The sequence below is a fragment of the Rhinoderma darwinii genome, chromosome 7 (genome assembly GCF_050947455.1).
Source record: "Rhinoderma darwinii isolate aRhiDar2 chromosome 7, aRhiDar2.hap1, whole genome shotgun sequence".
In the NCBI taxonomy this organism is placed as follows: domain Eukaryota; kingdom Metazoa; phylum Chordata; class Amphibia; order Anura; family Rhinodermatidae; genus Rhinoderma; species Rhinoderma darwinii.
In genome coordinates, this window is record NC_134693.1 from 33,597,444 (window position 1) to 33,609,808 (window position 12,365).

General features: G+C 42.9%; 1 protein-coding gene across 3 annotated transcripts in view; it reads right to left on the reverse strand.

Moving 5' to 3' along the window:
- Positions 1-1,474: 1,474 nt before the first annotated feature.
- CEP350 (centrosomal protein 350) overlaps positions 1,475-12,365 on the reverse strand; it is a 49,496-nt gene continuing 38,605 nt past the window's right edge. For 2 of the 3 annotated variants that reach the window (XM_075833141.1, XM_075833139.1), the window contains 9 exons: positions 11,292-11,439; positions 10,136-10,296; positions 9,404-9,531; positions 9,241-9,308; positions 7,897-9,158; positions 6,659-7,069; positions 6,416-6,562; positions 6,193-6,315; positions 1,475-3,138 (listed from right to left, as the gene is read on the reverse strand). In XM_075833141.1, the coding sequence (XP_075689256.1) occupies positions 2,974-3,138; positions 6,193-6,315; positions 6,416-6,562; positions 6,659-7,069; positions 7,897-9,158; positions 9,241-9,308; positions 9,404-9,531; positions 10,136-10,296; positions 11,292-11,439 (2,613 nt within the window). In that variant the 3' untranslated portion in view covers positions 1,475-2,973. The remainder of the gene's footprint in view (positions 3,139-6,192; positions 6,316-6,415; positions 6,563-6,658; positions 7,070-7,896; positions 9,159-9,240; positions 9,309-9,403; positions 9,532-10,135; positions 10,297-11,291; positions 11,440-12,365) is intronic. The other variant, XM_075833140.1, reaches the window with a different exon arrangement.

Consider the following 12,365-nt stretch of genomic DNA (forward strand, 5'->3'; position numbering starts at 1 on the left):
AACTAGAATCCATCATTCAGTTTTTAAAAAAAAATAAAGCGGGTGACAAAAACACTGCGAACGGCTGCTTTGTTAGTAATGGGGCTTTGCTAAAAAGTGGTAAATCTACAATCTGTTGCTAAGGAGCCACTGACAGGACATTAAACGTTACGCGGCAATGAGGAAAGAACTCCTGGTAATATAACTAGATGCCTGGCTACCACAAATGAAGGATCTAATACCAAAAAATGATCATGACTTTACAAGAACAGGGTCTCTGAATCAATCAAGTCAAACGTAACTCTCAGTATAGAACAGACAGGTGAAAGTGACCACCTTAAAAATACTTAAAAAAATAAAATCACTGTCATTATACACAAAGATATGAAACTTATGTGGCGGATTAGGTTTACAGAGCCGCTTCATGCTCTTTTTTTTTTGGCACTCTTTCATTGGAGGAATGCTTTGAGAGTAACTGTGCGTGCGTGCCTTATTACTTCGATGGGAAGGCAGATCCAGGACTTTCATTCTCAGGATCATGGTGCCCCCAGTGGTCAGACTACAGTGTTTTTTTTGATAGCCTCTAAGCATTACCAGCAGAGCCTTGCATGGTAGCACAGGAGGTAAGAAAACCATTGGCCTTGAATGAATAAAACAAGGGAGATGTAGGACGTAGCCTTCTTCACCAGCAAGGTTTCTGCTTGCTAAAGCATTTCCTCTTCACGAGCTGAAATGTTGCTGTGCATCCCTGGTACATAAGCAGTGTTCCTATGATATACCAGTATGCTGCGTGCTCCATCCATATATACTTGTGGGTACCTGGGTCATATATAAAGAGTACCATCTTCCAATTTATTGGTTGCATTGCTGACTGGAAGCTTTAGGCTGGGTTCACACGAGCACATTAACGTCCGTAATGGACAGACGTATATCGGGCGGAAGTACCGGACCGAACTCAGTGCAGGGAGCCGGGCTCCTAGAATCATAGTTATGTACGATGCTAGGAGTCCCTGCCTCTCTGCAGGACATCTGTCCCGTACTGTAATCATGTTTTCAGTACAGGACAGTAGTTCCACGGAGAGGCAGGGACTCCTAGCGTCGTACAGGAGCCCGGCTCCCTGCACTGAGTTCGGTCCGGGACTTCCGCCCGAAATACGTCCGTCCATTACGGACGTTCATGTGCTCGTGTGAACCCAGCCTTATAAGGAATGCAATAAAACATTTATTGCGCACGTTTCTCCTGGTAACGCAACATATAATCGTAATGTTAAAGAGATTTGGTTTCAACATCCCTAGTTGGCATCCAAGAACTGCTTAGCAAGGCTTTTGCATCACTTTCTAGAACTGTACGAAGAAAACTGACTGTCCTTAGTAATTAAATCTGCGATTGCCTGGGTGTAAACAGCTTGCATATATAAAGCAAATCCATGTTACTCCAGTATTATTAGCAGTGTCTTAAAAGATAAAACAGCCACACCCCGAGTCAAAGCCAAAGTCAGATGTATAAATCAATATTTATTTACAGCTTTACTTTGTTACTGTACATTTTCCTGCAGGTTATTCACAAGGCTATACAAAGCAAGGGACTTTACAATGCAGCATTTTGGGTGACAGGTACAAGTGGCCCCTGAGCTGCTATCAGCAATGGAGGAATAGGGAGCTGATGGTCACTCTATGGCGTCTTCCCAGCATCTGGTGAGTCAAAAGATGTCAGCCCCCGACACCGATGTCGTGCATACAGTTCAATGCGCACTATGTTGATAACAAGCTTTAAGTATTAAGTTTCCCTACTGTAAAAGCAAATAAGCTGTGCTGAAACCGTAAAGAATTTAGTAGAATCCTTTGCCTCAGTGCTACTTTTCCATTTGCTTAGAACCTGCTACAAGGGAGGGCCTAATACTGTTAAACAAGTTAGCCAATGTCTATGGCTGTGATCCAAAGCATTTCACATAGAGCCACTAATAACCTACTCGTGTCTCCCACAGAGCAGTCCACCGGACTTGTTTTCCTTGGCTTCAGTTCAATTAAAGTCCTGTAGGGGGACCACGCAATAACATATGCTGGTCATTGTGGCTACTACCAGAGCTAGACTGAATATTTCATGGAGCTGCTTTAACACCCAGTGGTTGTTAGCACAGTGAAAGTAGAAGGACATTATTAGACTTGAGAGAAAGGATGACATGTTCCGCTGGAATAAATTATCCTCACTCATGCAGAGCAGCGATCGGTGCTGAATGTGACGAACTTCTGAGTGAATGTCATGAGTAACTGAATAGAAGTACAGATCAATAGTGTCTTCAGTACTACAAGGAAAACATTGAAATGGCCTGCTGAAACATATGGAATTAGTGCCAAGTATTTCAGATTATGTTAAATCTGGGAGATCCACCCTTTTCAGAATGATAATTTGCTTACACAACCCAACAATAATTTGTGGATCTGAAGAAACGACATTCTCGTGCCAAAGTTCTGAACTGGGGAGACTGCCATCACCAACACGTTGTATTGTACACCCAACATTTCAAGTATTGCAAGAAAGTAGGTAAGGACACTTGTTGAGGCGGCGTTACACACCCACGCTGGGTTAAACTGGTTATCAGTATCACACCCTTACACTTTGTTGGGGAACCTTTGATTGCTGATAGTTACTACACTGCTTAATGGCCTCAAGACCAACAGGTAAAGTGTCACAGCAAGAGCCTGAAGAAGTCTCTTCTCTTTCTGATCCTTGAAAATCCATAAATAATTTAAAATCAAGTCCAAACCAACATTTAAAAGGTTCTTTGTATCATCAAGTCCAGAACTTTCTAGTTACAGGTGGTTTGTTTGCACTCCTTGTTTTCTCACTTTCTCTGATCAGAGAACAAGGTTTACACTTTAGGGTCTGGCTCGTTGTTTCAGGAACAGCACAGCCCCGGTGTCTCCTTCCCTATATGTAAGGAGAGCTGGCGCATCCACAATTACTGGAGCCATCAGGACCTGGTAAGTGTTTATTCACACATGAAGGGGTTGGTTCTTCTTGTTCTGGATGCAGTGAAGAACCTGTATAGTGTCACGTATTAAGGCCTCAAATATTCCATCAGCCAACTGCATTTTTACAAACAGCTCATCCTCATCATAGTTAACCCACTGTGCCTCTTCCTCATGCAGCTCTTGTACCTGTCAAGGACAAAAAAAAAAAAAGCCTCAGTAGGCAAAAAAAAGGACATAATAAATACATTGTGTACAGTTCGTTGTACATAAAGCTCAATACGAATAATACCCAATTAGGGACATAAAACAAAAACAGGGCATTTCTTGTGCAGGTCTTCGCTTTTTGGGATCAAATTGGAAAAATACAAATCAAAACTAAAACATGCAGCTACTGCACCAAACCTGTACCGTGGGATACATTTTTCCCACTATTAGCTCAAAAGGCTTTCCCACGAACAACACTTATTACCTATCCTGAGTACAGGGCTCAGCTATCTCAGTAAGTCCCATAGAATTGAAAGTAAGCAAGCCTGACCATCGCTCCATTTAAATGGGGGACACAGGATCCCCATCGGTGTATGTTATGGTGTAGTTAGTATGGCTCTGCATGCACAGATCACCAACCATTCTCTAAACTGATCAGTTTGTACTTCAACAAATAACACATATTCGTGGCATAATGAAAAAAAAGTTATACCATTCTCTAATATAATTTCTGTATCAATTCAGATTTCAACATCTCTGATTGCAGTCATTGAATGTGAACCTTGACTGTTTACTTAAAGGGGAAAGGGAATCCATCTTGGACAAGTGTTGATCACACAGGTGCATAATGATTTACGGCCATTTTTATGTTTTGGGTGTAAATTATAATGACCGGTCCTCTAGACTATTAGATCAAACAGCACAAAAAAAATAAGATATCGAGCCATTGGTAAAATATCCACTAAGGACTCATGCACAGTCTGTGATTACTGTACGTACGGCCCAAGGAGAGTAATCCGTGGGCCGTCCGCAATAACGGATCATGCACAAACGAGTGCATTGAGTTTAATGAGCACGGACTGCAGACGTGGCCTGTAAAACGACATGGCCTATTTTTTTTGTTGCGGTCCGGGCTCTGGGCGATGCACAGACTGTGGACACCACGGTCGTGTGCATTGGCCCATAGAATATAATGTGCCCCATACTACCTGCAATTGCGCATAGTATACAGACGCAAATGCACGGGTGTGTGCATGGGCCTAAGAAAGAATACAGTGGACTCAGTGGTTCCCTCAAATACAGCAGACCCACGAGTCCAATAATAAAGGCAGCACATTCGGACGACTGATCCGAAAACATATGTGGTCAGGTCCCCTTTTACATGGTCAGAGGCAGATAGTTCCATATAGCAGATTTTAGAGGCTCGATTCTGAGAGTTGGTTATGCAGGGATTCCACCCTCTTTCTTCATCTTTACTAATGCAATCACTTCACAATGCCAGACATGTTCTCGAACATTTATTAATGTGGCTAATGTGCAGATGAGGTGGCAGCTGTAATTGCTTCTAAATGACCTGCTCCACCTTCATCTGTATTTGTGCTTTATAGAAGGATAAAATGAGTAGTACAAATTATCCACGCCTGGGAAAGAACGCACATTCACTTGAGAAATAATGTGACTAAGGGCTACTTTATAGTATGTAGTCATCTATCTTTTGTGCCATTTATATTATAAAATGAAATAATCTGCAGGGGAAGCAAATGTTAGGTTAAATGTTAAAGGGGTATTCCAGTCTGAGATCTTAAATGACTGATAGCTGTGGGTCCCAGCTCTAATACATGCACCGATCTCAAGAACGGGGGTCCCTCATTCCATTCTATGAGGTGGCCGATGGAGAGTTAAGGGTTTAGCTGTATATCTGAATGAAATGTACCTCATCAATATGCAAAATGCTTGTTTACCCGGATTCTCGCAACAAAGGGTTTTAGGGTATCCCAGGTATCTCTTACAGATGCTAAATAGAAGTATTTATAGGAGTGAACAATTTGTCTCAACCTTGCAGTACAGTGTGTAAACGAAGGATGATCACAGACTCCCACAGGGTTGATAAGGAGATGGCACATTTTCTTTCTTTGCACTTTGTAAAAGGGGGAAGCCAAATCAAATTTTCAAATGTTTCTTTGATCATGAAGGTGAGACTGGGTGTCTCAAAACAGGTGGAGAGCAGATTGCTGTAGCTACCGAAGGGGAATAAAAGACCCAAACAGGGCTCAGATGGGAGATCCTTGGAGGGACATACTGGAGAGGAGACTAAAGGCCCGATTACATGGGCCAATGATCGGGCAACGAGCACTCATATAAGCGCTCGTTCCCGATCATTGCCCTGATAATCGGTAATAAGAACAACGACTGGCCGAAGAACGAGCAAACGTTCGTTCACCGGCTAATCTGCTCTTTTATGCAGAATCAAAAATCATTGTTGTCAGCAGCACATCTCCCTGTGTAATCCCTATACATATCCAATCATTGCTCTGTGTGATAGGAGCAAACGAGCGCCGATCAACGAGCTATATCAGTGCTCATGTTCCGTCATTTTGACGGAATCAATAGCGTAGTCGACTACGCTATTGATTCCATCAAAACGACAGAACCCTTGCACAACGGAGACAAATGGAAACCATTGGCACCGGATCCGTCACCATTGAAATCAATGGTAATGGAAACGGTTTCCATTTGTGTCTGTTAGGGCTCCGTGCCGATGGAAACCTCAGACGGAATGGAGCCCCAGCGCAGATGTGAACTGAGTCATAGAAGTATGGGATTAGCTTTGCCTTTCTATCTATCCTTCCAAGAATCCTGGACTACTCAGACCTATTTTTGATAACTTGGCTTTTTTACCAGCCCATCACGTGGAGTCCTGGGTTACTTTAGTCAGTTGGCGACTGAGCCTGATTCTCCCCTTCCTTTATGAAGGAGGTCTGCCAGATCTTGGTTGGAATACATACAATTGCGCTCCTATTCTTGCCTTGCTGCATAAAAATTTTCCCTCTGCATCTGACCGATTGTTAGGATCTGCAATAACTTCCCGACTAGTGGGGTCTGTCCCCCACCGATCACAAGTGCAAAGGGGCAGAGGCCGATTTGGATTTTTCAAGATACAGTTCTGTGCAGAGAAATTGCCAAAGAAGCCTTAGTGACTTAATTCTAGTGATTTACAGGGGCTTGTATATAATATCTTAATATTTAGTACTTTACCAATATGTGATCCACTCGGTCTCGCTTTTTTCTTCCAAATTTCATCATCCTCTGCCAGTCTGTTTTATGATTATGCTCTTTCCTTAGGCTCAGGAGATTAAGAACTTCACTGGTCAGAAAAGACTAAAGAAAAAGAAAACCAAAATACAATTGCGTTTGTATCACGGACAAGAAAAATATTATAAAACAGAAATAGACATCAGCTTCCAAACGCAGGATATACCTTCACTTCCTTCATGTTACGGTGATCTCTTACTCGGCGGGAATAAGACGCGGTTACCTTAAGCGGTTTCTTCCACGGAGGCTGAGAGCCTCGTGGATCTGGAGAACATATCTCATCAAATATGTATAAAGTCAGGTCAAACAACATCTGCAGAGAATGAAGACAATAGCAAAAATGTAAATGATAAAACAAATGTATTACAAACTTGGCTAGATATGAATAACTGGACTGTGACCGGCATACTTCTTTGTAGGAACTGTATGCTGGGCTCTGTTCCTCCTCGTTATGTGTGAAAGAGTTTCGGATCTCCTGAAGGTCTCCACTCTGCTGCTTCCATCCCCACAACCGATCCACCGCCGCCTCCACCAGCTGCTCCACCTCTGGCACAGTGTGAGGAACAGCGAAGATGAGCTCTGGTGGGGACACTGGTTGAACAGACTTTAGTGATGGTTCAGGATGAGGTGCTAAAGTTTTTGGCTCTGCCGCAGGACCAGAAGATCGAGCGCGTTCCAGTTCAAGCTGTTGACTTTTACGGCTACTCAATCCAAAATCCTCATCAAACCAATCTGGTTCATCCCCTAGGATGGAGAGGATATTATGGCTTGGCTCAAACTCGGTCACATCCTTTTCACCAAATGCCTCATGTAAAGAATCCTATTTAGAAAAAGAGACAGACGTTCAGCTAACAGCAATATTACAGGGAGTAGCGCAGAATACAATTCCCCAGTATTTTAAAAACACATTCTCAAAACGAGGGGAACTCATTGGGCCTCATTTATCAAAAATTCCTAAAAAAAAACAAACACAAACCAAACCGTATTGCCCATAGGAACCAATCAGAGCTCAGCGTTCATCTCTTATGCCTCTCTGGAAAAATTAGCGCTATGATTGCTTACTATTAGTCAGTTTTTATAAACAAGGCCCAATATGTTGAAAGGGTCCCACAATTAAACATTACATTTCTCTTTCGATCACGCAAACAATTTTTTTTATCGGAATCCTTATTAAACAACTGGGCGTGTTTATTAATAATCTCCTGTGTGTAGAGATTATGGGTAAATACTTGTTATAGCGCTATAGTGTTCTTCTGATTTCCTTTTAGAGCACCCACTCTTATTAGTTGGCTGTACAATAGCAGGAATCTGGGCTCTGGGACGGAGTTACTGAGCATGTGCGACCATCTGCACTGATGGATGTTCTGAACAGGGAATTACAAGACCAGGGGGCGCCGATAACCAGACACAATTTTTTTTTTTTAATTATTCCAATTGAAAAATTGTTTTGTTTTACATGATGATGTTTTGTTTTACAGAAATGTAATATTAAATCGTGGGACCCCTCCCCACCTTTTATAGTTTGTGTGTTATACATTCTTAGATACATTTTAGGTTTTCAACCTATGTTTTCTTCACTCCCGCTGATACCGATTATATAAAATGTATGTCATAGGCTCCAATAAACCTCTCTTACCCAATACTCACCAGATTTTGGTATTTATCCTGTTTTGGGATATTTTCTCCCTCTTTGTGCAGGTCACTAATGAATTCAATGCTGTGCAGTTCCTGATTGCTTTGTTGAATTTTCTGTGCCCTTTGTTTGCGTACATTTTGGAGGCAAGAAACGGTATCCTTCAGACAGACTTGTAGAAGACTATCTGACAGCGTGCTTACTTCTGGCGCTCGCTTATGTAATATAGCCGCACTATACTTTTCAGTCCGCTCCAGCAGAGGTGTTCTTGACGTCTGGGTTTCCTCGTCAGGAACGGGGGTGTCTGTGGGTAGACCCACCTGCAACTCCTGTTCTATCAAAGCCCTGTGTGACTCAGAAAAACTAGCTATCAAAGGGGTCTTTGCTGGGACTTTTGATTCAAAGTCATCAATTACGGGTGTTCCATCACCAAATTGTTCCTTTGTTTCAAGCAAAGTTTCCAAGTTATTTTCGACTTCTAGTGGTGGCCGGTGTTCATCCAACAACAGCAATGCAATCTTTTGAGGTGGTGCAAATATTCCATGTAGTGGAGAACAAACAAAATAACGATTGCCTTCAATTGAGCCATCGTTATTACCTTCTGCTTTGTCAAGCTCCACCCCAGCCCACACACCATCGGCAAATAACGCCTCCCCTTTAAAACGAAGTGTGCCAGGCTGCACGCCACTCACCAATACTCTATCTCCTAACTTAAATTCTGCAAGTGGGTCACTGATTTCACTGGAGAGCTGAATTTCACATGAGGGAGTCTTCAATTCTGTAATCACTTCAAAGTTAGGACTTGATTTAAACTCGCTGCGTTCATCACCTTGCTCATAAAACCCTTCCCCGGGTATATCCCTCCCTGGTGTAGAAGAGTATGAAATATCCAATTCTTCCCGAGGAGTTTCAGACATTGAATGCTTAAAGGCTGTAGAGGTCTCAAAATCTTCAGAGTAAGAGTGATCCCTGTGAGGGGAAACATTTTCTTCTGGGGTCTCACTCCCTAATTTGAGGTCCAGGACTGGAAGTGGCGAGACAGATCTATTACTGTGTGTGTCCAGCATGTCTTCAGTGATCTCAGATTGGATGCTTGAAACTGGGCTGTCATGTGCAGACAATAAAGGCTCCTTGACTGTGGGAGAAGGAGGACCAGCACTGGGGGAATCTTCCTTGATTGAGAAATGGACAGGTGTAAGCGCAGATTTATCACGGATACTCTCAGTCGCAGCCTCCTTTCCACTCGCCAGTGATTTTTCAGGACTTGTGCTTTCTGCTGAAAGGAAATAGAAAACATCAAGAAAACACGAAAAAGTATACATCCAAAAGCCTTCATCATAAATACAAACACTTCTTACCATTAGACTTGGAGCTTATCTCTGTTGTGTGCTCACTTTCAACCTTATGGGATGTTGTGCTGTCAGTCCTATAGAGGATTACCAATGCGTTAAAATACAATGAACACAAATAGACCATAGGTCAGGCATGAAATACGTGTAATAGTAACTGATCACTGTATACCTCTGGAAAGAATCAGCTCGTATGGGCACTGCCTCTCTGGTTGCTTTAGCCACACTTTTAACGCTAGGGACCGTGCCATGTTCACCACTCAGTTCAGCTTGTGTCTTCTGGATGTACTCATCATAGGACTGCAAATTGTTGTAAAAAAAATTACAACTCTTTAGTGTACACTAAAAATCAGAGTTTTCTTTTTAATACTTTTATTGCATGCAGTTACACGAGGACTTGAATTTACTGGCCCAAAGCCTTGAGATTTCCACCAGATGCAGAAAATGTACCAAATACATTGACGTTCCCTTATATACACACACATGGCTGCTACTATATAAGCAAGTTAGGAAATAGATATTGTATTTGGTGACTTAGAAGGGGACATTGACCTTAGGATCACTCAGAAGTGCAGCTTTATGCTCTGGGCATGTAACTTTAAGGGACCATGTCTCAGCATTAAAGGGGTTGTCCAGTTTGGGGGCTGTTTTTCATACGGATGACCTATCTACACGATAAGTCATCAGTATGTGGCACCGATCAGCTGTTGGGGTCAGTGCCAAAAGCAGAATGTTCCGACCCCTGTATAGCAGCCGTGCTGCAGCTCTGCTCCTTTTCATGTGAACAGAAGCAGAGCTGCAGTAACCCAACACGGCCACTATACAATGGTCGGAGCCTTATACACAACGTATGTGAAGAATTGTATCCACTATTTGACAAACCTGCAGAGCTTGTGGTTATTACCTGAAGTTGCTGAAGTAATATGGCTTCCTGTGCTCGCAACCTCTCTTTTTGTCTTCTCCTTTGCTCTCTCTTTAGGTTCTCTACAACCGATTTACGCTTTTTAAGCTCATCCTTCAGTGCACGTATGCGGCCTTCAACGTCACTTTGATCAGATGTAGCCTCTGAAAAATAAGAATGTGAAATGTAAAATAATAACCTATATAAAATATACACATGTATGCACTAGTATTATTCATACATACATACGTACACGCTTATACATGCATATATAGATAAACCCTTTTATCTAGAATTATTCAATCATTTAACGTTTTCGACGATGCCCCATAAGTGCATAGGTTTAATGATGAAGCAGCTTTATATTTGCTATGCTAAATAAGCACATTTGACCAATTGAGAATTAACATTGGGGGGCTGTTGTACATGAAGAAATTAAAAGTATAAGGTCGCCTCTTCACTCCCTTAGACCAAGCTACAGGATAATACGAAATATGATGCGGTCCACAATAGATAACTACCAGGCAAAATAAATTCAGCGGGAACTCCTCCTTCATTCACCCATGAAGATGAATGTTCTGTAGATGTTATGTCTATGGAAGGTGTAGGGGCACCTTTGGCACCACTCATCCCCAGAAGATCAAAAGAATTAGTAAAAAAAACAAAACCGCACTGCCAATACTCTCAAGCCATGAGTCAAGACGGAGGAACCGTCAGAAACGCGTAGGCTCTCTACACCCATCCCCCGATGTCGCTGTACAATCTTTTATTTGATAAGGAATAAAGATTGGACGTTTTACTCTGAAGCGCTGGAATCAACTTCTATTTTTCCTATGAATACACGTCAGCCGAGACGTAAATCCAAGCGCTACACAGGAGACCCGCGGCAGTAGTGGTGAGCTGGATTTTTTTTTTCTTATTATTTTTCATTGCAGCACTGTGTTATTGACTTTAACAAACAGCTGATCGGCGGAGGTGCCGAGTCGGACCCCCACTGATCTGATATTGATGGCCTATCCTAAGGATAGGCCATCAATTTTAAGATCCCAGATAAACCCTTTTAGTTGTAAGAGAACAGTAGCTCCCATAACCAAATATGTTTTGTGCAGAGACCTGGTTACTTGCTACACTATTCAGGAAACGGATAAAAGATTTTTACCTGAGTGTGTCATGGACAATGATTCTTCAGACCATGTGTGAGAGAGTTGGTGAGGTCTAAGGGTAATGTGAATTTTCTGACGCCCGGTCTTTATACTTTCCTTGCTGGATTCAAATTCTGCTGGTGATTTGCTGCTTCTTGGAGGAGACTGTAAAAATACAAAAAGTTTAGATAGTTTATTAAACGTTACCATATTTTCTTTGTTATGATTGGACAATTTGGAGAGTCCTGTTGGCCAAGCAGAGTCCTACTGACATAAAAGGCTTTGCCAGGACTTGGCATAGATAGGTCAATTGTTCTTAAGCATCGCATTTAAGGGACCTCACCTGCTGGATTGCAACGACGGGCTGGACATGGTACACGGTGCTGGGAGTTTCAGTCTGATAAGTATTTTATCACACATGGAGTTGCAGTTTAATAACTGTGTAACTTACAGATGTACACGCTCATGCAATACATGGGAAAACACATACTAAAATAAAGTTATACGGGGCGTGGCCTAGCAGCAGATGTAAGAGGACGTGTGTGGCTGGAGCTCCTGCTGTATTCATCCTGAAAGTACAGATTTTCCCTGAATTACCCGGTAATATTCACCGATCTGGAGGCTGGGAGGCTGGAGGAGTCGGTACCGCTTAATACAGCTACAATGACCCGTTCTAAGAAGCAAAAAACGCCGCCGGAGAGTCCGGGGCCGAGGAGGCAAGATGGCGCCGAGGAGACTGAATGCAGGAGCAGGCACATGCGGTCTGAGGCGGCAGACAGGCTGGAGAGATTTGCAAGAACCCCTCGTGCGAGCGGATCTGCAGCAGGCAAGACGTCAGTGGCTGGCAGTGGGAAGGCAGACAACTTGGCCTCCGGTTCCAGATACTCCGTGCTGGGAGAGGACACGGTGAGTGAGGAGGAGGAAGAGCTGGGGAGTCAGCGGCGGGACAGGCATGTGGAGGAAGATGGCGGCAAAACGCATAGCAGGAGAGACCAGGTGAAGGTGCCTTCCCTTGCGGATATATTCGCTGCGGTAAAGCAGAACTCCTCAATTTTATCTGTGCTGACCGGGCAGGTGGGAAGCCTGAAGGA